Source organism: Leptodactylus fuscus, chromosome 6 (assembly GCF_031893055.1).
Source record: "Leptodactylus fuscus isolate aLepFus1 chromosome 6, aLepFus1.hap2, whole genome shotgun sequence".
In the NCBI taxonomy this organism is placed as follows: Eukaryota; Metazoa; Chordata; class Amphibia; order Anura; family Leptodactylidae; genus Leptodactylus; species Leptodactylus fuscus.
Genome location: NC_134270.1, coordinates 80,823,832 through 80,850,348, shown reverse-complemented (window position 1 = coordinate 80,850,348; position 26,517 = coordinate 80,823,832). Strand labels below are relative to the sequence as shown.

The 26,517-nt window shown below is 42.5% G+C and overlaps 1 protein-coding gene across 1 annotated transcript in view; it reads right to left on the bottom strand.

Annotated features, from left to right (window-relative positions):
* The window catches only part of CYTH2 (cytohesin 2), a 41,642-nt gene extending 15,671 nt beyond the window's left edge, over positions 1-25,971 (bottom strand). Inside the window, exons 1-6 of the mRNA XM_075280312.1 lie at positions 25,693-25,971; positions 10,677-10,824; positions 7,189-7,255; positions 4,861-4,979; positions 2,119-2,199; positions 740-852 (exon numbers count right to left, since the gene is read on the bottom strand). Coding sequence (XP_075136413.1) covers positions 740-852; positions 2,119-2,199; positions 4,861-4,979; positions 7,189-7,255; positions 10,677-10,824; positions 25,693-25,711 — 547 coding nt within the window. The 5' untranslated portion in view covers positions 25,712-25,971. The remainder of the gene's footprint in view (positions 1-739; positions 853-2,118; positions 2,200-4,860; positions 4,980-7,188; positions 7,256-10,676; positions 10,825-25,692) is intronic.
* Positions 25,972-26,517: the final 546 nt, after the last annotated feature.

The following is a 26,517-nucleotide window of genomic DNA, read 5'->3' as shown; positions in this document are numbered from 1 at the left end:
AAATCACAAGATTGAAATTTGGTTACATTAAATGGTAGACTCCCTTTAAAAGAGAGACTGTTACTTGAACCAGCATATCAACTCAGCCCTTCATTATTATGGAGAAAATAAATAAATAAAAAATTAGACACACAGATATCCCCCCCCCCCCCAAACCCCAATCATAGGAGATACTGGGGAAAAAGGAGGGAATTTGGTGTTCGTAATGTACTCTGAACAGCTTACATATTCACGTCTCACCATCCACTGTGAATTCATATCTGGGATACTTATTGTCACTACACCAATTGCTAAAATCTTTCATGGGTGCAAATTTCAAAATGGGTCAACTCCTAGGAGATTTCAGTTTACTGCTAATTAGGAAGCTCTGCAAACATGACATAGCATCTAGATACCAAACACCTAAATTTATGCTCCAAACTCCACATGGAGCTCCTTCCCTTCTCTGATTAGCTGTGCACCCAAAATGAAGTTTATTCCCACATGTAGGACTCTGTTGTTCCTAGGATAATGTACCAAATGACATATGTGGGTATAAATTGCAGTTTGGGAAAAGCAGGGAAGAAGCGCCAGGTGGTTTTTGAACAGACTTAGTTGATTTGGATTTTGGACTTCATGACACTTTCGCAGAGCCCTGAATTGCCAAGAAAGTGGAATCCCTGAGGAGTCATGATGGATCCTCCAAGACATTACTAGGAATACCACTTTTAACATAGAAATATATTTACAATTTCCATACCTGTAGACTGAAACACACCAGGATTACACATACAATATCGCTGAGCAAAGGCCTCCATCATGCGGTCAATCTTCTGAGCTTCTCCTGGCAGACGGAAACTCCACAGAAACTGCCTAAACATAAAAACAAAGCGAGAGCCAAGTTAGATTTTGCCAAATGTTGTATTTATTACTGTATGGGGGAGGGGGATCTTTTTTTTAGTTACATCATAACCTGGATTTGGAGTGAAGTGTCCCTGGACCTCCCATAGATCAGGTTCACTTGGGCTTTTTTCAGCTATGTCTTTGCAGTTCGTTCTGACAGAATTATATACAAAAAAATTCAGTAGCAGCAATAACAGATGGGTAGGAGGCAGACTGCTCTGCACTGCCCCACCCCCATCATCTCAAAGAGAAAAGAAAGATATGCTGCAACCATAATGGGGCTACTAGCAGCCAGTGCCAGTGCTCTTCCAGGTAGCCCCACCCACCGCATCTCCTAGCTGGATACTTACCTACGTGTATAATATAATATAATATAATATAATATATATATATATATATATATATATACACACACACACACACACTCACACATATATACACACACACCTATATATTTATGTGTTTATATATTGTTTTAAGAAAACACATAGGTTTTTTGAAACCCACACATTCTTGTGGTTTTTCCTGCATGATGCGAATGATAAAGCAGTCACATCTTTTACACATGTTGCTCTTCTCTTTCACTCTCCCTATGCATCTGTTATGCTGCTAGCTCCTCAGTGCCCATAGAACCCTCCAACCACTCACTGAAGAAAAGTTTGAAAAATCTAATCTGTATACAACACAAAAAAAACCCATAAAACAGACAACTCTCTCGGAGCCCTTTACTCACAGTTTTATTTATATGAAAATGAGAAGGAAAAAGATTGGCCTGGGAATCTTGAGCGGAGACTACAGCCCACAAAGTACTTCCCCCTCACTTGCATATTAATAAACAGCAAGAGCAGAGGCATATTTGGAAACTGTAGAATCACCACAAGGTAATTCGGTTTATAATGAATTTACTTCTGACAGACTCCCTTTAATTTTACCACGACCACATTCTTGCATGTCAGAACAATTACCCCAGTGTCATGGGATAAATCTACTGAAGAAAGCAGAAAACCAACATATAACTGACAGTTTTATAGCAAGCCTGCTATAGGCAGAGAAGTCATTTCAGACAGACTGCTATCTGCAAGATCGCCACTGCTAACTCTACAGCTTCCTGAATAATACACTTGCTTATTCTGTGGTAAAAATGACCACTTCCTCTTTCATAGAAACCTTCCTGTTTCAATGCAGGTCTGAGCCTCAATGTCTGCACTGGAGATATGAGAAGGGGATGTGACTGACCTGAGCGCTTGAACAAGGTTCAAATCTGTAAACTCATGGAGATCCACGAAGGCATGAAGAACAGAAATATTGAAGTCCTCCCTATAAAGCATGAGAGTAAAAAAAATACATTTTATACGAGTTACAGATAAAAAAGAAACCCTGAAAGATTAACTTTTTACCACCTCCACCAATTCAGGTTCTGAGCACGAATTCCAGCACAGTTGGAATTTTTCTCTCTAGCCCCCACCATTCATGAGCATTATACACAGTTAGTTTTGATGCCTGATGTGCTATTTATGCTCTGTAATGTCAGAAGAGCAATGTTAGGAAGGCAGAGGCGGCCAGTGCAGAGCTCAGTACAGTGCAGAACCTAAATGGCATATCACGCACCAAAACTAACAGCACTGACTGCTTGGGAATGGTGGGGGCTATAGGAAAAATAAGGAGAGCAGCAGATATTAATTGATGTAAAGAGGTAGACTTGTTAGAGGTGGTGAAAGGTGCTCTATGATGCATTGATATGTAAAGAAGGTAAGAGCAAAGAAGTTGAGTTCTGTGATATATAGGTTTATAGGATTTGCAGCAAGTCCTGGTTAACCCAAACATACACACTTGTAACTCCTGCTCCACTGCCTTAAAAGCAGAGGTGTTGGCAGGTGGTCCTGACTCAGGAGACCTCTAGGAGGAACTTACTTGTAGGACCATGTAGGATGGAGGAAAAAAATAAATAAATAAGAGAAAGGCAATGCAGAAATTTGATTTGAACATTGAGTTTTTGGATAGTTTCTGCTAGAATCTCTTTGCAGTCTGTCAGAATAGCCTCCAAGAGCTGCTGTTTTGATGTGAACTGCCTCTGACCTTCATAGATCTTTTGCTTGAGGAAACTTCAAAGGTTTTCAATAGGTTTGAGGTCAGGGAGGATGGTGGACACGTCAAGTTTCTCTTTTATGCCCATTAGCAGCTAATGGGTCGTAGATATTCTTTGCTACTCGAGATGGAGCATTGTCATGCATAAAGATGATTTTGTAGTGAAAGGTACAGTTCTTTTTGTACCATGGAAGAAAGTGATCAGTCAGGAACTCTATATACCTTGGTCATTTTCACACCTTAAAGGGATTCTACCATTGAAATGAATTTTTTTGGCGATCACACCGGCAGCTTCAAACACTTGCTGCTCTGTAATGGTATTTTATCTGCTGCTCTCTGCATACAATGAATTTGTCTGGCAGAACCCTTCCTCATTATCCCTTTATTTGCACAACCAACCTGTCTGAGCTCTGAATCAGCCACAAAACTCTCAATTCGATGATTAGATATTTCAGGAAAATGTAAGTGTAATGTTTTAATACTTTGCCCAAGGCACTGCACTAATTCTTTTCAGCAGCAGAGAGATCCTTTTTCTTTTCCAAGTTGCTTGAAATCTATGCCCTGCTTAATAATGTGGAACATCCCTCTTAAAGACGAGTACTGTGGGGGAAGGGGGGTTGGTTCCTCCCCACTCTCACAGTACAGTGCTATAGACGCTACTGTGAGGAAGGGCGTTCCTGACTGACTGTCAGAAACGCCTTTCTGACAGTGAAGAGCTATGGTACCGGCACCAATAGCTCTTCATCCAGGGCACAGAACATGAAAGCCGATAGTGCGCTGAATTCAGTGTATAAAACCGCATGTGCGCCAAGTGGTGAGAGGTCCTTTTTAAGCTAAGTAGATATGAGCGAGTACTAATTGGATCAGCCGATCCGAACAGCACGCTCGCATAGAAATGAATGGACGTAGCCGGCACGCGGGGGGTTAAGTGGCCGGCCGACGTCAAAGCGGAAGTACCAGGTGCATCCATTCATTTCTATGGAGGGTGCTGTTCGGATCGGCTGATCCGAACAGTACTCACTCATCTATAAAGCTAAGGCCTCATGTAGTGAGTTGCAAGCCAAAGAACACTGCAGAAAAGGCCACACCGGAAAAAACGGATTTTCACAGAAAGTCTGCAGGGTTTTCCACTACTTTCTTACCCCTATTATACGTACACTTGGGTAAGACTGAAGTTTTCCATATAACTGACATGCTGTGATTTACAAAAACGCAAGGGTGTTTGAAATCGCAGCATTTCCACTGCAGATATTTTTCTAAAATGTGTTGATGGGACTAGCCAGAATCCCATCCACTTTACAAGTAGTGTAAAATGCAGTGGTTTTTGTCAAGGCCAAATCGCAGCTTTTTCACTACATGGGGTCCTGGCCTTAATTCGGTTTCCTTTAATTGCACTCTCCCAGCAAACTAATTATCACAGGAGTTTGTGATTATTTTGAGTGACCCAAAGAACCCCGAGACACAATACCATTCATGAGTTTCATTGAAAAAGAAAAAAAATTACATCTTTATGACACTTAAATGCAATTTGCGGTGTAAGTCCAGGCTGTTATGAGATGTCAAAGAGTAGTGCAGGAAAAATATAAAAGGAGGGAACTACAACTTTCAGCATGGCCAAGTTACTATTGTAGGATGAGAATATTTCAGGAAGGGTGTTCAAAGAAAAAATACAACTCCCAGCATTTCCCATTACTAGTCTCTTACTCTAAAAAGGAGAAAACTGAACACATTATCTCTATTTCCTTTTCCTCCATGCAAAGATTATTTAGGTCACATGAAGTGCTGCAAGGGGGTCTAACGCAGCTGCACCATTTGTCTTATGTCTAATGCGCAATGGAAGAGTCCTGCAAGAAACATGGTACACACCTCTAATTTCCATAAAGTTTTGCTTACCTCTCTCCTAAGTAGTCTCCGATAGCGGTCTTATTCAACCCTTCCCCTTTGTACAAGAAGCGTGCTATGTCTTCTGGAGTATTTCTTAGTAACTCATTCTCCTGGAGATAGAGGATGCCCTAAAAATAGGAACAACGAAAAATTACCTAAATAACATTTTAATTTATAACATTTGCTTTATCACAAGCTGCAGCCATCATAGTAGTTATGTAACTAAACACATAAGTAGTTATAGTAAAACTAAGGTAATAAAAAGAAAGTCGATGCTTTACTACCACATGATATCACTACAAGAAACGTCTTAGAAAAAACCTGTTTGGACTTCCACAGACAGAAGGAAGGTGGAGAAATCTACAAATACAATTACCTGCAGTTGCACCAGTACTAAAAAAATAAATAAAATAAAATCCTACTATCCTATCCTACTAATATTATAAACTAATATTATAAATGTGAAATCCTACTAATATTATAAATCCTACTAATCCTTCCTACTACTAATATTATAAATGTGAAAAATTGTGTGTTTGGATGTTTGTTACTCAATCACGCAAAAATGGCTGAACGAATTTGAATGAAATTTGGCACATAGATCGATTTTAACCTCGATTAACACATAGGCTACTTTTTATCCCGGGAAATGACATGGCTTCATGACTGTTATGAATTTATGTTCATATAATAGATTACACTGCTCTTATCTTAGCTTCTGAGAAAGCCAGGGCTGTTATCTCTCTGTGTAAGCACACGATAACTCTCAGTGGTGTGTGTTCATGCATTTGCATATTATCTGATATGCTTCAGGCACTGCTGCCAGACTGACATGGGCAAACACCTTTAATCCATATTGGCAGTTTCCCAATTTTCAACATGCCTGGAAAAAGAAAATCTAATTTGTCACAAACAATGAGAGCTATGAAGGTAGCCAGAAGTCACAGAGTTCTCCTCAAGTGGAGCTGAGGGGGATCATCGACACCAACAACACATGCATTATATGGTGTCCCAGCGAGCTGCTGATATACCGGAACAATCACGGGCACAGCTCGAAGAATGAGTTCACCGGCAGGCCAGCTTGACAGCTGTAGAAACGCCGCAGCAGGCGGATCAACAACACGCTCATTATATAACGTTCTAGCGAGGTGCTGAGATGCCGGAACAATCACAGGCACAGTGCAAGGAACAAGTTCAGCGACAGGGCAGCTTGAGAGCAGCCAAGACGCCGGAGCATGCAGATCATCAACACCAACAACACGCTTAATTTATGGCGTCCCAGCGAGCTGCTGAGATGCCGGAGCAATCACGGGCACAGCGCGAGGAATGCGTTCAGTGACAGGCCAGCTTTACAGCTGGCAAAACGCCGGAGCAGGTGGATCATCAACATCAACAACATGCTCATTATATGGCGTCCCAGCGAGCTGCTGAGATGCTGGAACAATCACAGGCACGGTGTGAAGAGCAAGTTCAGCAGCAGGACAGCTTAAGAGCTGCCAAAACACTGGGGCAGGCAAACCATTGATGGGAGCAATTTGCTGAATATAGGTGGATCATCAAGGCCAACAACCCACAGACGAAGTCGCAGGCAGAAGCTAGTTATGCATAAACAAAAGAAGAAAAATAGCAGGCCACCCAGGAGGTGCGAAACAATTGTTGCTACTGATCCTCCAGGCATAACTCCCACATGCTATGATGCTGTTTCTTACTGAGGATAAAATAAAACTTTTAAAAATTTTATAGATGTCCTGGGCGAGTGCCCTGATATTTTCTTCTTCTGTTTATGCATACATATGTGATTTTTCGGGCAGTTGAGCACCACCCGCTTTGAATGACTTTAGTACTCTGACCATGCTTTATGTACCTTCCATTACAAGTCTGTTGCTACAATTTTACATTTGCAGTAGTGCCACCTCACTGTTTTCTACTTTTTGGACTAAAAAAAAAAAAAAATGTCTCCAGTAAAAACTTACAAAAATCAACAAATGGAGATGTTGTTGTCGCAATAATTTATTCAACATTTTAGATGAATTGACACTTGGGATTTGTTCACGCCTGATATAACTACCAGGAGTGTTAGCTTAATACCCAATATCATGTACTGCATGGGCATGGATAAAGCACTATTATTAAAACAAACCAGTCACAACACTGATGAGCCTATTGCCTGCTATGCAATTACAACTGTAAGCACATTGAGAAAAAGAAAAAGGAAATAGATGTCCCATCATTATAATTTCCATCTGTCCTGCACAGGTCTATGTGAATCCTTGTAAGGTACTTCTCCAGGTGCTACATCACATAACATAAGGCTAATAAAATGCATTTTTTGTTTACCTTTTTAGGATCCATATTAAACTTCTTCCGGCCCATTCCTATCTTCCGGTTTCTTTGCAAAGTTTTGCTGTGTATAAAGATAAATAGCGACACCATTAACCATGATAGCCAATAAAATGTGTGTTCAATTATTTTTTTTTCAGTACTTTAACCCCTTCCCGACATGCGCCGTAATAGTACGGCGTGTGTCGGGTCTGTAACTATGGCAACCGCCCGGGAGCCGGGCGGCCGTCATAGCCGCCGGGTGTCTACTGCTTTAAGCAGTAGACAACCGGCTCTAATGCCTCCGATCAGTCCCCGGACCGATCGGAGGCATTAACCCCTCCGGCGCTGCTGTCAAAGGCGCATGGGCGCCGCCATTTTGGCAGGGATCGCCGGCTCCTGGAGCAAGCTCCAGGGCCGACCCCCCGTTGCCATGGCAGCCGGGAGCCTTGTTAAGGGCTCCCAGCCAGTCTGCAAATTCTCTCTTTTGCAGGCTGGTGTATACAGCCTGCAAAAGAGATGATGATTTTTTGCAATGCATTGCAATGCATTAGCATTGTAATGCATTGCATTAGTGATCAGACCCCCTGGGGTTCAACACCCCTAGGGGGTCTAATAAATGCAAAAAAAAAAAAAAAAAAAAAAAAGTAAAAAAAAATATAAAAAAATATAAAAAGTATTAAAAGTTCAAATCACCCCCCTTTCCCTAGAACAAATATAAAAGTAGTTAAAAACTGTGAAACACATACATGTTAGGTATCCCCGCGTCCGAAATCGCCCGCTCTACAAATCTATAAAAATATTTTTCCTGTTCGGTAAACGCCGTAGCAGGAAAAATAGTCAAAAGTGCCAAACCGCCGTTTTTTCACTGTTTTAATTCTGATAAAAATTTGAATAAAAAGTGATCAAAGCAATAACATTTCCCGAAAATGGTAGAACTAAAAAGTACACCCGGCCCCGCAAAAAAAGACGCCCTATGCATCCCCGTACACCTATGTATAAAAAAGTTACGGCCGTCGGAATATGGTGACTTTTAGAAAAAAAAATTTTTAACACCGTTTTGGAATTTTTTTTAGGGGTCAAAATGTAAATAAAACCATATAAATTTGGTATCCCCGGAATCGTACCGAAACACAGAATACAGGGGACATGTCATTTTGGCTGCACAGTGAACGCCGTAAAACCAAAGCCCGTAAGAAAGTCGCAGAAATGCATTTTTTCTTCAAATCCACCCTATTCTGAATTTTTTTCCTGCTTCCCAGTACATTATATAGAATAATTAATGGTGGCATCATGAAGAAAAAATTGTCCCGCAAAAATTAAGACCTCATATGACTCGGAGCGGAGAAATAAAAAAGTTATGGGGTTTAGAAGGAGGGGAGTCAAAAACGAAAAACGAAAATCAAAAAATGCCATCGGCGGGAAGGGGTTAAAACAGAACAAGCTCTCTCAACTCCTAAAATCTCCACCACTCAACTGACTAAAGATTGCCCCTCCATTATTAACTAGGCTCAGAATAGTATATTCTGTAGTGGCTGTGCCTGGTAACTACGCTTAGTCCCATTCAAGTGGTAGGACTTCTATGGAACTGTGCTTGGTATACAGTGAATAGGCCTCAGTCCCTTTAATCAGATATTCCTTTGACGCAGCGCTTTGAAGTTTTTTTTCCCCGATACTGGTGACTGTTGTCATCCACAGCCACACTACAGACTATGCAGACAAAGCTGTTTTTCCCTTGTGATCAACAATGATATATATGACGCAATTTGCAGAAACGTGATAAGTGTATGATAATATTTGTATTTTTTTTATATATTATTCGATAATCTCCATTTTACAATATAAATGGAGATTAACTATTGTATAGATATCAATGATTCTTAGTATCTCAAAGACATATTTTATGTTTTGTTTACGATCTTTAAAGAGTACTCCCAGTTATATACAACTTTTCATAGGCGAATAGTGAATTTGTGAATAAGAAACTTTGTAACATATCTTAACCCCCTTCCCCCTGCAGCGGGCAAAAACCATAACTATTTTTTATTTTTCAATAAATGTAAAACAACAGAGACCCAGAAGTTATGGTACTCGCTCTCCTACTGATCAAGCACCATAGTTAAAGTGCAGACAACAGTCCAAGTACAATGGATGTTAGCAAGGGATTAAAGAAATAGGTTTCATTCTCCACTTATTAGGCTACTCCTCATCTTCTCTCAGAATAGGTGTACGGTATTCAGTACACAGCCTCACAAAGTTCTATGGAGAGGGAAGGGGGAGCAGTTAATTGATATATTGCATCATTCTGTAGTAACAGCTTATCTTGAAGATACAGCAGCGCCAAAAGAGCTCCCTTGCTCTACAGCCTGATAGATGGAGAAGAAAACATTTCATTAAAGCGTTTGCCTGGGCAAAACAAACATATTTAAAATAAGCCAGGAGAGGTGAAGAAAAACAAAAAAAAAACCACAACACATCACTCATCTGTCTCCGGTGTACAACCAAGGGAATCCGATTCTGCATCACCAGTGTTTTCTCAAAGTGATACTGCTCAGCGAGTGCGACATCCAAGATCCCTTCTTACACTATAGCCGCTGATTGTTTCTTCTGGCGGAAGTCCCCACCATTGTGACCTCTGAGGCCAACCAGTGAAGGTCTCTTTCTGAGGCCTCTAATTGGCCTCAGCAGTCACATGTGACGGGGATTTTTGCCAGAAGACAACAATGGACCAGACTGCACTGGAAGGGGGTGTGAGTTACAGACAGTGTCAGAGTTAAACTTCCCTCCTGCTATTTTAAAGAGGACCTTTTATGACTTTGGGCACAGGCAGTTCTATATACTGCTGGAAAGCCGACAGTGCTTTCCCGATCTGTGCCCCGGGTAAAGAGCAATCAGTGCCAGTATCATAGCTCTTTACAGTCAGAAGGGCGTTCCTGACAGTCAGGTACGTCCTTCTAAACAGCAGCGCCTATCACGCTGTACAGTGTGAGTGGGGAGGAACGCCCCCTGCCTCTGCTCACAGTGCTCGTCCATAGACGAGTACTCTTAGGAGGGGAGAGGGGCGTTCCTCCCCGTTCACACAGTACAGCACTATAGGTGCTTCTGTGACGAACGCCCTTCTGACAGTAAAGAGCTACGGTACCGGCACCACTAGCGCTTTACGCAGGGCTCGGATAGGGAAAGCCGACAGTGCGATGAATTCAGTCGGCTTTCCAGCAGTACATAGAACTGCCTGTGCCCAAAGTCATGAAAGGTCCTCTTTAAATAGCACATCAGACACCAAAACTAATAAAACTCATTGCTTGGGTATGGTAGGGACTAGAGAAAAAAATCCACTGTGCCTGAACCAGTGGAGCAGCACCTATTAAATGCTGTAAAGAACTGGACATGGTAAAGGTAATGAAAGATCCTTTTTACCCAGAGTCATAAGCAAGCAAAAGCTCACACTCACATTGACTAACAAAAGTAACCAGAGAATATCACAGGTCAACATGAGTCAGTCATACCTTCCTTCATTAGCCTCCAGGCCTTCCACCTCATTCATAGCCTCGCTCAGCTCATCACGGAGCCTCTGGATCTCCTCCAGCAGTTCCTGCTTCCTGCGGCGGATGTTCTCAAGCTCAATACGTTCTTCTGGAGTCAGGTCAGCGGGGACTAAAGAGGAAGCAAGAGGCAAACACTATTGTGTTTAGCAGCTACATATTTATAGTTGAAATAATGAATAAGAACATTAATAAATACAATTCACAGTAAAACAGTAGCCAAAAAAAAGTCTAAGCTCTATCACTTCAAATCTCCATAAGATTTTCCTAGTCAGATTCTCCATCTAAAAGATTTGTGGGAACATATTCTAGACAGGTCTAAGATGCCAAAACCACTTGTTGCATGATAAATGCCTGGCAAAATAATAAAAGTAACTGAAGTATCCAGCCAGGTTAGCCTCGATTACTGACTGATGCATTACCATCTCAGTCCAATCTTTGAGACAGGGTACCCATTTAACCCCTTCAGGGCCAAGTCAATTTTCGTTTTACCCACCCCACATTTAAAGAGCCATATTTTTTTAATTTTTCAGTTCACAGACTCACAAGACGACTTTTTGTTTGCAACTTGTACTTTGTAATGACACCATATAATATCCTGTGCAATGTACTGGGAAGATGGGGAAAAAGAAAATCCAGAATGAAACGAACTTTAACAAAAATAAAAAGCTCACACATTTGTACCAATTTCTTGTGGGTTTAATTTTTACAGCATTCACTACGTGGTGAAAATGACATGCTACCTGTATTCTTGGCAAAATAGAAACATTTCTTTGTTTCACCATATTGTCACGCGTGAAACTTTCTCAGATTTACATGTATAGAGCTGGGTAAGGCGACTTTCGACACATGACAAAATTACGTTTTTATGATAAAATTTTAAGGATGGTTTGATGGTTCGAACTCTTCTTATTCAATTTCTTATTAACGGCAAAGTTTTGAAAAAAAAAAACCCCCAAAACAGCTATTTGTCCATTTTGATTATTTTTCCTCGATATGGCGTTCACCATATGGGATAAATATTTTTATATTTTTAATAGTTCGGGCATTTTTGAGCGTGGATATACCTAAAGTGTTTATTTTTGTTTAACCTTTTGTTTAACCACTTCCGGACCGCCCACAGACTATTAACGTCTGGAAAGTGGTTGCCTTGTTCTGAAAGGACATACCAGTACGTCCTGTCAGAACACAGCAGCTGCACGAGATGGTGCAGCTGCTGAAACTGGGAGCCGGCTGTAACTTCAGCTGGAGCTCCCAGAGAGAAGGAAGGGAAGGTTTATTACCTTCACTGCCTTCTCAATTTTTTGTGTATACAGCGCTCAATGAGCGCTGTATACACAGCTATGCACACTGCCATGATGGGGCCGCCATCTGACCCAGCGGTCACGTGATTCGCCAAACCACCGCACCAGGGACCATATCTACACCCTGCACAGCCTCATCAAAACCCACGTCCACAGCACACAGTGTGTCACCGAGACCTACTCCTAAAACTCCTAGAGAGCGGAATAGGAGGAAGAACGTATGAGGTCATCAAGAGCTCCTACACCGATAAATCAATGCAGTGTGAAGGTGAACGGGGAAAAGGACAGCATATTTCCAGAAGGCCCGAGGGGTCAGACAGGGCTGTAGCCAGAGCCCAACGCTCTTCAACATCTACATCAATGAACTGGCTGCAGCCCTGGAGGCCTCACCAACACCAGGCCTCACCCTGAACAACCGTAAAGTGAAGCTCTTACTATACGCTGACGACCTCCTACTTCTGTCCCCAACTGAGAAAGATGTCCAAGACCACCTATCAGTGCTGAAAAAATTCAGCACAACATTTGCCCTACCCATCAACCACAAGAAAACCAAAATCATGGTATTCCAGAAGAAGGGCCACAACAAAGTCCCAACCCCACAATTCACACTGAACGGCTCCACACTGGAGAAAACCAACAGCTACACCTACCTGGGGCTGAAGCTCAGCCAATCAGGAAGCTTCAAAGTAGCAATAGAAACCCAGAAAGTAAAAGCCTGCAGAACCTTCTACGCTATCAGAAGACAAGTGTACCACCTCAAACCACCGGTGAGGGTCTGGCTGAAGATATTTGACGCAGTCATCTCCCCAATCCTTCTCTATGGCAGCGAAATCTGGGGCCCAGCCACCTACTCAGATCAGCCAAAATGGGACTCTAGCCCAACAAAGATCTTCCATCTAGAGTTCTGCAAGTACCTCCTCCATGTCCATCGCAGCACCTCCAACATGGCTTGCATAGCAGAGCTAGGCAGGCTCCCCTTATGTCTTATATAAGATGTCTGTTGTATGGAGGAGAGGAAGCTACAGTAAAGTGAAAGTAAAACACACAGGTACCTTCCTTTAGTTACTATTCCTAGTAATGTTAGGCATTTGGGGTTATTAATTTAGTCTCAGTAACTCCATGTGCCTCACATTAATAACAGTTAACGCCATCATGTCCCTCATCTTAACCCCTGTGTGCCCCATATAAGGGTTACTAATATGTGAGACACGTGGGGTACTAATAAAGGACCTTAATTATGAAGATACCTAATTATTACCTCCATATGTCCCACATATCAGCAACTCTTATGGAGGGTAATTTTAATTATTATATTTTTGTGAAGGATTTTTATTTCCTTTTTCTCCCCTTTTATTCAGACCTTTAACCCTGGGGGGGGGGAGTCTGATCGCTCACGCAATACACTGCAATGCTAATGTAGCATTTTTAAAGATTAACATTTTATTAGTAAGCTTGCAAAATATATATATATATATATATATATATATATATATATATATATATATATATATATATATATATATATAGCCAATGAGACACTAGTAGAGCCGACTGTGCATGCCGGCTGGCAGCCATTTTTTCGAGGCCGCAATTGCGCACATGCGTAGTGCGCTCCTCTAAGTTTACGCCCAACAAAAAATGGCCGCCGGCCGGCATGTGCAGTCGGCTCTACTAGTGTCTCACTGGCAGAGCCGACTGCCCAGGCGTCGGAGCTGTCCAGACGGAAGACGACGGGAGAAGGGGAGGATGCAGCTGAAGATGGAGGCGTCACTGGAGAGAGTTCTCTGGCAGCAGTGGGGACGCTCCCATCGCTGTTTAAGCACTGGGGCATGCCCCCATTGCTGCGAGAGAACTCATCTGCATACTGGTAAAAACTGTATTTCTAAGGAACAGCGGCGCGGAGATCACGCCTAAAGGTAAGAGACGAATAGCCTTTCTAAAGGCTATTCCGACGTCTAAAGCACAAAAAAATACATATTTAGTGGTAGAATCCCTTTAAAGTTTTCTGTATTTAAAGGGTTTTCCAGTATATATATATTAGGATGGGTGAGGTGGGAGGAAAAAGGGAAAAAAATAAATAAATAAAATCATTATCAACTTTCCCCGCTGCCTTCCAGCACGATCTGGTCCTGCTGCACTGTTTGCTGTTCGTCAAAGTCCCTGCTGCACATGACTACTGAGGCTATTCTGCGGCCTTAGCAAAGGCCCACGTCACTGGGTCCTTTTCTTAGGCCATTGTTTGGCCTCGAAGGTCACGTGACCGCAGAAGTCAAATAGCCACCCAAAGAAAGGGACCCGGGAAGTCACAGCCGGCAAGGACTTCCGCCTCAAGAAAACATCGGAGCAGCAAGACCAATCCATGCTGGGAGACATTGGAGCACAGAGGACTGAAGTTTGTATATTTTTTTCCTGGACCTCTTTAAAGTTGGACACTGACTTGCTTGATGGATCTGCTATTTTCTTCCAACAATACTATGTATTCATTATTCTCTAGTTTGTGAGCATTACTGCAGATTGCAATATATTGTTCGAATTGATTCTGCTCCAGTCACAGATATCTAACTAGCTATTAGAAACCCAAGAACTCTCTTTGTATATTGATATAAATATTGTGCAGCTGGTATGGAAAACACAGAAGCCATTGTGCATTTTGTCGTATAAGAGAAAGGCTTTACTTGTTAAAAACAAAACGAAAAAAAAAAAAATCCCTCTACAGTCTGATGCCAAATTCCAGTCATGGTATAATTCTCATCATAGAGTAAAACAAAGTCCTATCTGATGATACGTCCACATTTAATGCCCAGTTCACGCTTTTATTTCTACCCATGGTTACAACGCAATGCTCAGTCCTAAATATAACTGTAAATTCACCATAAATCTATACCTATACATATTAAATAGTCTATAGTTGCCAGTAGCACAACCTTGAGCACTAGGTTATAGCCAATTCATCCTATAAAATAAATTTAAATATATATATATATATATATATATATATATATATATATATATATATATATATATATATATATAGTCCATGTTCTGCAATGATTAAATGGGCACATACTTCTCAAACAACTTAGTCTCATTTACGGTAATAGGGTGTCAGATTCAGGACCAAAATGTAAGGAATTTTATTTAATGTTGCTATTTTCTGCTGAAAACTTCTCTAAGGTTAAAGGGATTGTCCAGAATAAAATAAGAATTAACCCCCTGCCTAACTTCTAAATTTACATGATATAATATATTTAAGGAAAAAACATAAATAATAATATTAAAATTATATATATCTATCTATTATCCATATCCCTGGGGCGGTCAAGTGGCCGCCCCAGGGACACTTTCTGATAATCCAGTGATGTTTTGTTTCACAGCTTCCGAAATGGAACGTCACCAGTACTCTCTCCCCTCTAAACCCATCAATGCTTACATGTCTTCCTGTCCGGTAATAGCTCCTCCCCTCCTGCTCTCTGCAAGCACTTGCAGTCTGGAGGTGCCTGCAACACATGCGCAGCAGAAAGGGCACTCCATCTCTACTACGCAGGCGTCACAGGTCACTTCTGGTTTGTGCACGCGTTAGGAGAGGGGAAGAGGAGAAGTGTCTTCACCCTGTGCACAGAGAAGGAAAAGGGAGGAGCCGTCTCCCAGAGGTAAGTATGGTGCGGTGGGGGCTGGGCTAGCTTAGCTAGGGAGACAGGGAGGGGGGGTGTAACAGAGTGAGAGACGAGGGGGGTGTAACGGAATGAGAGAAGAGGAGGGCAGTGAGAGGGAGGTAGTGTGGAGCGTACACAGGAATCTACCCCTCGTAAACAAATGCAGAAGATGCCAGGAACTCCCACGAACATCCATAAATCACTTACAACACTACTAAAGGTATATAGGTGTATTTATTAACCCATTTATTTGACACAATCACAGTGTTGCGACAGTATAAGGCGCATTATACAGTGTAAAATTATACAATAAAATATACAGTGAAGTAGCTGTATAATAGTCACAATAGCTCTGGCTATGTATATCGGATCTGTATTGGTTATTGTAACAAACACATTAACCTCAATGAGCGAATCTGGTCAGTGAAAACAGATCAACAGTCCAATCTGACATTTGAAAGCAGGCAGGTCTCCGCAGTCCCTAATCTGACATATCTGGCGCATGGATGGGCTGGAGATACATCACAATTATTAATACGTCTTTACTAATTGTGGCACTTCTGATGCCAGAATCTCCTGAGGGACAGCAAATTTTTTAAATGTTTGTTGTTCTCAAACCTTTAGCAAGAGGATAATATGGACAAATCCCTATGACTTCATAACACTGCCCTTTTCCCTGAAGCAGATGATAGCAGCCACAGCAACTGCAGCTCACCCCACCCTTTGTATTTATGTCCTTTCTTCCTCATTCCTGTCCACTGGCTGGAGTCACCTGTAGCTTTGCGCAGACTCCAGGAAGAGATAATCTACACTAAGTTTTGTCTGACACTGTAGTCAATATTACATTGTGAACATGTGCAGTTCCGTTTTACTCATATCACATACATATATATCATTAACTGTTAGGATACTATACTACCTTGACGCTTCTGCTAACAGTAATATCTCAGGATGGGTGCCCGGCTGCAAGCTGTTTATTCCTTTAACATTAGACAAATGAGAGCTACATAAGAAATGCCATTGTGTAAAAATATGTTGAATAGATAACCACAAAGTAGATGCAAATTAGCTGTGGATACCGCAGATGCCAATGCAGAAACGCCCGCAACAAAGCAGGCTTTATGAGCGGCTCATATGCTTGCACCTTGTGATCTGTGGATAATACTGGATCCTGGCATCACACACATACGTTTGCAGGATATTTGGCTCTCATGTGCCCCAGTTGCACATAAACCACAGTTCAGTCTTCAACTAATCTGAAACACGCAGTCTAGATATTATGCAAACTTATTCACTTGCCCTGGTCAGAAAATGTGAAGCCGATTATCAACCTCATTTTCAGGGACAGGTCAAGATATAGAACAGAAACCACAAGTATGTGCCTCTGAAAGGTCCTGGCAGCAGACAAGAGGTCACAGCTCAAGGATTCTGGCCAAGTAAGTTCCATGCACCTTTTAACAAGGGCTGTCTGCAGATGGATAATTCTCATGTGGATCCATCAGAATAGTTACTACCTTGGATTTCTGCTGGGAATCCTCTTGTAAAAGCATATAAGATTAGCAATAGGCAAGTCTAACACATGTGAGCTGAGTGAACTCTTTGGATAGGGCACCGAAACCTTTCCAAATTAGGCGGGAAACAATCCAAAATGAGTGAACTAGAAAATACAGGATTGTAAAAAAATAATGTGAAATTAGAACTTTTCTTCATTTTGCCTTCACTCATGGCATTGGCTAATGAAAACTGCATCAAAAATGGAAATTCTCAGCTACAGAAAGGCCTTATAATCTGCCTGGTGTTACATGTGTGACTGTAGCCCTAACAAGTTCAATACTTATGGTTCCTACTCCAGAAGTATCCAGGAGCTATTACTCTATTGAAAAATTCAAGCCCAAAAAGAGAGAGGCCAGTAGAAAAGCTGCCACCAGTGTATACCCACCAGCGTCCTGTCTGTGTGCATGAAGGGGCAGAGCACCAGACCCATCCAACCAAAATGAGTAGGGGTTTACATCTATAAAATCCAAGGTCTTCTGAATCTGCTGCCTGCATATAGGACACATTGTTCAAAGAAACAGGTTCACTTTAAGGAAGCCTGCAGTGTGGGAAAGGGCTTCAGACAGGAAAACCAGCAGATTTATATATAGCAAGTTGTAAAACCAAGTCAGAAGATACAGCGAGAGCTTGTACAAAAAAAAGCCCCAACTGAGGTAAACAAAGAAAATACAAAAAAAAAAACACACGCATTATGAAATTATTACTACCAATTCCTATTTTTAATTTTTCTCTTTAGCCAAACAGTGCCAGTGAACGTGGAGTACTTGATATTTGCTGGTTTAGTGGTTGGAACAGTCTTATACTGGACCAGAGTCAAATATATGCTGAGGGTAAATGGCTGAATAAACTAACACCAGAGACATAAGGTCTGGCCCACACAAACTTCCTCTCTGAACCACTATGACGCAGACCCCAGCAAGATGGGTTTTAAGTCAAACACGTAGCATAGTTTGTTGTCAGAGCTGCCTGACAACACCTAGCTCGGCAGCAAGGATGTACAGTATATATGGTGGAGCAAGGTCACCACTTACTCTCCATTACAATTCCTTAAAGGGGCTCTATCATTGGGAAAAGTCATTTTTAACTAAGCACATACTTTAGAAAGGCTATTTCACACGTACCTTTTGTATGTAATTTGCCTCAGTAGTCTTTGAATAAGTCAGTTTTATTCATATGCTAATTAGCCTTCTCAGTGCACTCCTCTCTGCTATTCTCTATGTGTATATACAGCAGAGGTTGCTACTGATGACGACTCATCTCCCTGCTAACATACACACAAAGAATAGCGGACACAGACACTTCCGCTGCACAGAGAAGGCTAAGTAGCATGTGAATAAAAACGGACTTATTCAAAGACTACTAAGTTAATTCACATACAAAAGGTACGTGTGAAATAGCCTAAAGGCTATGCAAGTTTCCGTGCAGTCAAACTAATTGGCACTTCAATTCCATGTCCAACTAGGTTGAACGTTCTTCCTCTTTTTTCCAAGTTGTATGCAAGGATGTGCTTGTCTAAAAAATGACTTTTCCCAATGATAGAGCCCCTTTAAGCTGACAGCAGGAAAAAAGGTTCAGGTTTTTTTTTTTTTTTGCCTAGTTCTATCCAGTTATTAGCTTAAATCTGAAAAACAAGATTTTGTTATGTTATGTAAAGGGCTTAACTAGGTATTGTTAGACTAAGACGACTAAACCTACTTCCATGAAACAAAAAAGTTTATGCAACGTTATGACCCAAACCTGACCTGACAGAACACCATGCAATCCAGGGGGCCACACGGTGGCTCAGTGGTTAGCACTGCAGCCTTGCAGCACTGGAGTCCTGGTGTTCAAATCCCACCAAGGGCAAAAAACCATCTGCAAGGAGTTTGTATGTTCTCCCCGTGTTTGCATGGATTTCCATCCAATATTCCAAAGACATACTGATAGGGAAAAATGTGCATTGTGAGCTCTATGTGGGGCTCACAATCTACATAAAAAAAAAAAAAAAAAAAGAACACCATGCAATCCATCTAGTGTACAAACACAAGCCGTCACTGTAGATATATGGCCTAGCGGTACTGTCAGGGCACATATCTATATTACTCACTTTATCGGCAACTCAGGCTGCATAAGGGACAGTCTGGATTGATGAGGTGAGTAATGTTGATTGTATTTATTTTTTTACATAACATTTTATTCCTCCAGTCTCAGCCAGTGCGCATTTCCTGCCATATAATATACGGTTGAGAAAGGACCAACAAGCTCAGACCAGTCAGAATACAGGGATGTGACATTGTCCTTTTTTAACAAAACATTTCATCAAGTCAAACAGCCCCTTTAAATAGATCAGGTTGACACGCTTCAGTCGCACTCTGTTGAGTTACTGAGGACTGTCACAAAACTACAACCTGTTGGAAGTGACAACTGTGTTTAATACTGTGACCTGAATGCACAATTTGAACTGCTGCCATGGAAACAGCACAGGCTGTTCTACTGAAGGGGCAGTGCATAATGGATGGAGGTAATGGGGGGGGGGGGGGGATTGTTAAGACCGCCTTCTGCTGACCTGAGCATATATGAGGTGCATCCTCCAGGTACCTACACCCAGTCCACATTACACCACCCTTTTTAGAATGCGGACAAAGTGATGTCCATTTTTTTTTCTTTAAACTGAAGTCACCCGGCAGGGGTTTTCCGGGCAAAATTATTATTATTTTTTTTTAATTGTCTGTTAGAGCTATTAATAGGTTAATAATGCACCCAGATACCTTTAGTCGTGTTTTGACTGATTTCTGCGTGTCTCTGGGAGCTCCTAGTATCTCCTGCATGTGTTTATATGGTTCAGCTCCCTGCTATGTAACTTCCTTACCAACCCCTCTCACCTCATTCCCCGTCTCTCTAGCTATCCCGTCCTTCCCTACCTACTCAGCCCAAACCACAAGCCTATTATACAGTATAATTCAGTATACATTATTCATTATACAGTATAATATAACCTTCCTGTGAGCCAGCGCACGCTCTTCTCCACTGCTGCTCTGTAGAGATGAGCGAACAGCACGCTCCCATAGAAATGAATGGAAGCACCTGTGACACTGACTTTACCGGCGGCCGGCGTCACAGGTGCTTCCATTCATTTCTATGGGAGCGTGCTGTTCGGATCGGCTGATCCGAACAGTGTTCGCTCATCTCTACTGCTCTGTTCTCTCCAACGATGATCCACCTCTACTATGCATGCAGAAGCTGTTCAGTAGAAGTGGATTATCAGCAGTAATGCACAGAGCAGCACTTGGAGAAGAGCATGCGACTGCCGAATCAGTAAAAAAGGAGGAGCCATCCCCCATGAAGAGGCGTGGCGGGTACATATAGTGGGGTGGGTGGAGGGAGAGTAGCAGTGACAATCTGTTTCTGGAAATGGGGAAACAGATCATCACTAGATAATCAGAAAATCTCCCTGGGATGGTCACATGACCACCCCAGGGATATGAATAAATATACAATTTTGATTAAGTTCCCGCCACCATCAGTATGTGGCATCTTTGCCACTCACATTGTTCCATTGCCTCAGGTCGCTTCAGACAATGTGTGTCACCCAAACTGTCTTGCCGTGTCACTGTTGACATGCGTGCCATAGGTTCACCATAACTGATCTATCTACTAACTCTCTAGACATTTTGGTTGTACCCACCCCCCTCCCCATTGGAAGTTGATATCTATTATATGCAATCAATACCTGTCCTGAGACAACCCCACTGTACGGACGTCCTTCGATTGGTGGGTCCTACATTCCAGTTGCTTCATACCTCTGCATCCTACGTGAAGCATTAAGAGCCAGTTTTGTGAATCACTACAAACAATTTAGAAATCTCTATTTTGTACAACCCCAGGGGATATTATTCATCAATGTGCTGTAATAACTACACTACAGTTGCATTTTTTTCTCTTAGGAACATTAGAAACCAAAAGATATAAATGCAAACGCAATACACCCTCAGTTCAGCCTGAGTTCAGTTTTTTGATGATAGGTGGATGAAAGGATTTGTAAAAGTATGTGCAAACAGGGAAGGCTCGGTTTAGGCTTTCAGCTCCTGCTTCTACATGGCCTGTTTTCAGAGAGGATTTTTTTTTCCCCAATTTTCTCTACACCTTTTTCCCCTCACTAATCTACTTTAGTTATTTAGCATTAGTTATTTAGTGGTGGTATATACATAGTTGCTGCTGCGGACGCTGCAGATAGTGTAGAAATAAAAACATAGGAGCTAACTGAGGCTAGGTTCACATCTGCATTCGGGTTCACGAACAGAAACACAATCCGCTTAAAAAAGCGGTTACCTTTGGATCCCATAGACTATAATGGGGTCCATGTGGTTTCCACCCAAAAAGGGTGAAAACTGAAGAGAATAAAGTGTTGCTCGCACCGCTTTTCTCTCCGCAATTTTTATGCGGAGAGGAGAACAGAATCTCTGAACGTACGGCAAGCACTGGCGTGAGCCCAGCCTTAGGGTGAATTCACACTGAGTAAACGCTAGCTTATTCTGAACGTAAAACACGTTCAGAATAAGCGGCATCTAAAGCAGCTCCATTCATTTCTATGGGAGCGGGGATACGAGCGCTCCCCATAGAAATGAATGGGCTGCTTCTTTCACTCCGTGCAGTCCCATTGAAGTGAATGGGGAGTGCCGGCGTATACGGTAAGCTCTGCTCATGCCGGAGCGTACATGCCGGCACTCCCCATTCACTTCAATGGGACTGCACGGAGTGAAAGAAGCAGCCCATTCATTTCTATGGGGAGCGCTCGTATCCCCGCTCCCATAGAAATGAATGGAGCTGCTTTAGACGCCGCTTATTCTGAACGTGTTTTACGTTCAGAATAAGCTAGCGTTTACTCAGTGTGAATGCACCCTTAGGGTATATTTGCACAGAAGTTTTAGCAGGCTGATTTTGAGGCAGAATCCGCCTAAAAAAAAATTCCTTCCATTCATTTCAATGGGAGTAAATTTTTTTTTTTCCTCTAGCTGATTTTTTCAGCCAGACAGGAAGAAAAATGACAGCTTATCTTCAGGCAGGTCCCCCTCTGAAAAACCCATTGAAGTGGATGGGAGGCAGAAAAACTTCAGCGTAGTTTTTTGACACGGATTTTGCACAAAGGAAAGTTTCCAAGCTCATACAGTGTGCTGGAGCAACAAACTGCGGCAAAACCATGACGGAAAACGCGTTTCCTGAAGCAGATTTTTTTTTTTTTTTTTAGCCAGAGCATACCCTTTGAGTAATGTTCACACGGTAGAATTTGCCCCAGATTTGTGGGCAGATTTCGCCCCCCATTGTTTTCAGAGGGGGGCAGAGATCGCAGCAGTACTTGGGGAAAAAAAACCCCAAAAAAACAGTATCTTGCCACAGATGACTCAGCCAGAGTCTGTAGCGCGGGACTCCCTGCTGACTAGGCCCAATCATCTGGGTCGGACCATCAGTGGAAAGCCAAGACGGAATACCGACAACCTGCATCAGCATCCTGTCACGCTAGACTATGAACGAAAATACCAGCGGCAGAAAATAATGAAAAATTCCTCTGCATTTTCTGCTGTGTTAACATACCCTTATTATGTTCCAGTGTGCAACTCGATCAGCATTGTCCTTGATGAAGTCCCATTTCTGGGTAATTGAGGGGGTTGGTGTGTTGATTGAAGGGGGGGGGGGGTCGTATTGGTGACTTTCAGTTTCTGGAAATGGGAAAACGGAATGTCACTGGATTATCAGAAAGTGTGCCTGGGGCAGTCACATGACCACACTGGCGATCTAATTAATTTTTTTTTTTTCAAACTAGGTAAATCAGAAGTTAGGCAAAATGGTGGGGTTTAGTTTAGGGTTTATTTATATTTTATAATGGACAACCCCTTTAAAGAGGTTGTCCAGACAAAACAATTATTTTTAAAGAGGACCTTTCACCATCTGGGGCACATGCGGTTTAATACACCGCTAGAAAGCCAAGAGAGCCCTGAATTTGACTTTCATGTTCTGTGCCCCCGGCGAAGAGCTATTGATGCCAGTATCGTAGTTCTTCACTGTCAGAAGGGCGTTTCTGACAGTCAGTCAGGAACACCCTTCCTCACACTAGTGCTTATTGTCCTGTACTGTGAGAGCGGTGAGGAACGCCTCGTCCCCTCCTGATAATGCTTGTCTATAGATGAGTACTGGGGGGGGGGGGGGCCGCGTTCTTCACCGCTCAGCGTCATCGCTGGGTGTAAGCAACGACCCCGCTCACAGTACAGCGCTATAGATGCTGATGTAAGGAAGGGCGTTCCTGACTGACTGTACAATTTGTAGGGTTCAGGTACAGATGAAAAGATACATTACGAAGCAATAGTTACTTCACACAATGGGACTGATGGCCCTGCTCGCAGGAGCTTACAATCTATGAGGTAGAGGGGGTGACACAAGAGGTAGCAGGTGCAGCATCGGAGGTAGCATTGCTTATATAGTGGTCAGACAATTTTGTAATAGAGATTACTGATATTACACAAACATAATACTGTATGAGCTGTCACCAGTCGTGCAGATGGTGCCTGTACATATAAAGTTAGTCTGAAACGGTATTATATCATGTACATAAAGGAATGCCTTGTACTTCTCCATACTGCCTAACCCTCTCCTGGCTTTGGCTCAAAAAAATATGGCAAAATCTGCAAAAAAAAAAAAAAAGGGGCATTTCTGCAACATGGAGCCTCGGTCTGTAGGTACTGTAAAACATTCAAAGTGGATGGGATTCTGGCTAATCACATCCACACATTGCAAGAAAAATTAAAAAAATATGCAGCAGAAAAGCTCTGATTTAAAAAATGATTGCGTTTTAGAAAATTGCAGCATGTCAATTATATCTACAGAAACGCTGGTGTTTTTTGTATAATAGGGCCAGAAAGTCTGCAAAAGGAAAACTCTGCTGACTTTTCTGTGAAAAATTCTGCAGGGAAAAAAAAAAAAATGCTGCATTTTCACGACAATCTTTTGCTGCAACGATTCTCTACGTGGGGCCTTGGTCTTATAGAGTCTTTCAATGTCATGCAAGTAAAGCTAGGGCCACAGCAATGTCTCACTTTTACATAGAAACTAATGAGAGTACGTTTGGTTGTGTCGCGACCCATTGTTTACCAATGAGTTACTTAAATCCATGGATTTTAGCATGACCATATTCACCACCATTAGTTGCAGTCTACAAAGTGGTGTAGCCCAAGCCTAAACGTGTTATAGCGTTCTGCAGTCTCCTACTCTATGTTAGATATCAGATTGTCGCCATTTCTGAGGTCTCTGCTTGGTCACTTTCCATAGCCTTTCAGCACCCGAGAGATGCCTGATCTCAACAGAACCCTCATACATTTCAGTAAACAATATGAACAAACATGAAAACTGGTAAAAACAGGACATGACTTTTTTTTAATGGTTTTTAAAACAGAATGTTTGCTGATTTTGACTGAAACCTGGGCCTAGTCATGTTCTGCTGAACCTGGTGCATCAAGTGTATCACAGTGCTAGCGTACTATCATGGGAAGGTGGACACACTCCGCTACATATATTAGACAGCACCAGGTCCACAGAAATTGACATGTTCCTCAATCTATTGTGAATAGTCTTTGCTGTGACAGCTGTCTTATGCAGTGTTAGTGCTCATGTCCACATTTCCTGGATATATGACAAATATAGTCTAAATGCAGCCATAAACCCTTATGGATATAATGTCATTTTATTACATCCATCAGGCTGGTATGCATCAGTATATCCCAGGCTGCAGAATTGCATAGGTTATAAGCATCTGGCAGATGTATCCATCATATCAATCAGATGCTTTTAATAAAATGTGAACAGAGTGCAAGTTGTATTAAAGACAAGAGGCCAAGTAAAACTGTAATACATATCCAATCCATCTAGTACGGCCCCCCATACATGGCTAAACCCGTTATGCAATCCTATGGACACTGTTAAATGGCTATACACTGCATTGTAAAGTATTTCATATACCCAGTGACAGTGCATATATAGGCAGCCACTAATAACATATACAGTACTGATCAAACACTAGCTCCATCCTGAGCCCTACACACTGCTCCCAGCCTGACACTATAGGCAGCCTATGGGTAGGGGTCTACACCTTTACACCTGCCCCTTAGCCACACACTACAAAAGCTTTCCCGATCTCAGGTGTGATAACAATCTACACAGCAGCCTCCAGGACACACACAGACACTACAACCTTCAGACTACAGCCCCCTCCCCTACTATTAGATGGAGCGGTCTCTACACACGCTGCTTCCCATGCACAATACTGTTACTCCCGCCCCCCAGCCCCGGGCAGAAAATGGAGCATCCTGTCCTCTCCCTGATGACGCCTATAGCCCAGGAAGAGCCTAAAGGACCGGGATAGGGTCGGTAAGAACAGCAGAGCACACAATGATGTGTGCCTCATGCCAGGCTACGGAACACTAGGACATTCCTGGCCGCACTTACTGTACATGGTGTCGTCCATGTCTAGGAGGGTGACACGTCCGAGGCCTCGCCTGCCCGGAAATCACGGCGTGACGTTAGAAATGTCTTCAGACGCAGAGTTATGCTGAACCGCAGCAGCTCCCATCAAGCACCTCACCCACCGTACTGAGCCCGGCTCGCCTTCATCTGACCGACCACCCCCAATGCCAGTCTGCCCTAAACTCCGCCCACTGCCTCCATAGCAGCGAGCACCAGAGACCGCCCGCCTCGGCAACCGACAGCAGCCTCGGCCAATCACATTGCGATTAAACCGGAGTCGGGCATGATTTGGGCGGGAGCATAGAGCCTCTTTGTCTCCAGGATGTCCATTGCTTCTTAACTGACGTGCTGTGTGACCAGTCCCAGTGTGTGTAATGTAGACGGGAGAAGGGGCTCCTGACAAAGAGCTTGTCCAATAGAATGTGCGGAGAGCTGCGTAGCTAAGCCAAATAGAGGTTGGTAAGGGCGGGGAATGCAAGGAGCTCCTGAGAGGAAATGGTGAGGGAATGTATCCGAAGTGCAAGGTCTGCAAGTACTGGAAACACCTCATACTGGGGCAGCATAGGCCAGAACTAATGTGGAATAACTAAAGGCACTTCTAGTACAATGTAATATATATATATATATATATATATATACTGTATATATCTCAGTGATTATGATGTGCTTTCTCACAAAGGACAGGGAGCAATGTGGAGTAGGGGAGTTAGTGGCTGCCTGCCATACAGGTGCTCATCCCCAACACCCACAAGGGGAGACAATTTTTAACATGTGGGAAATACAAACTCCATGCAGATGTTGCCCTTT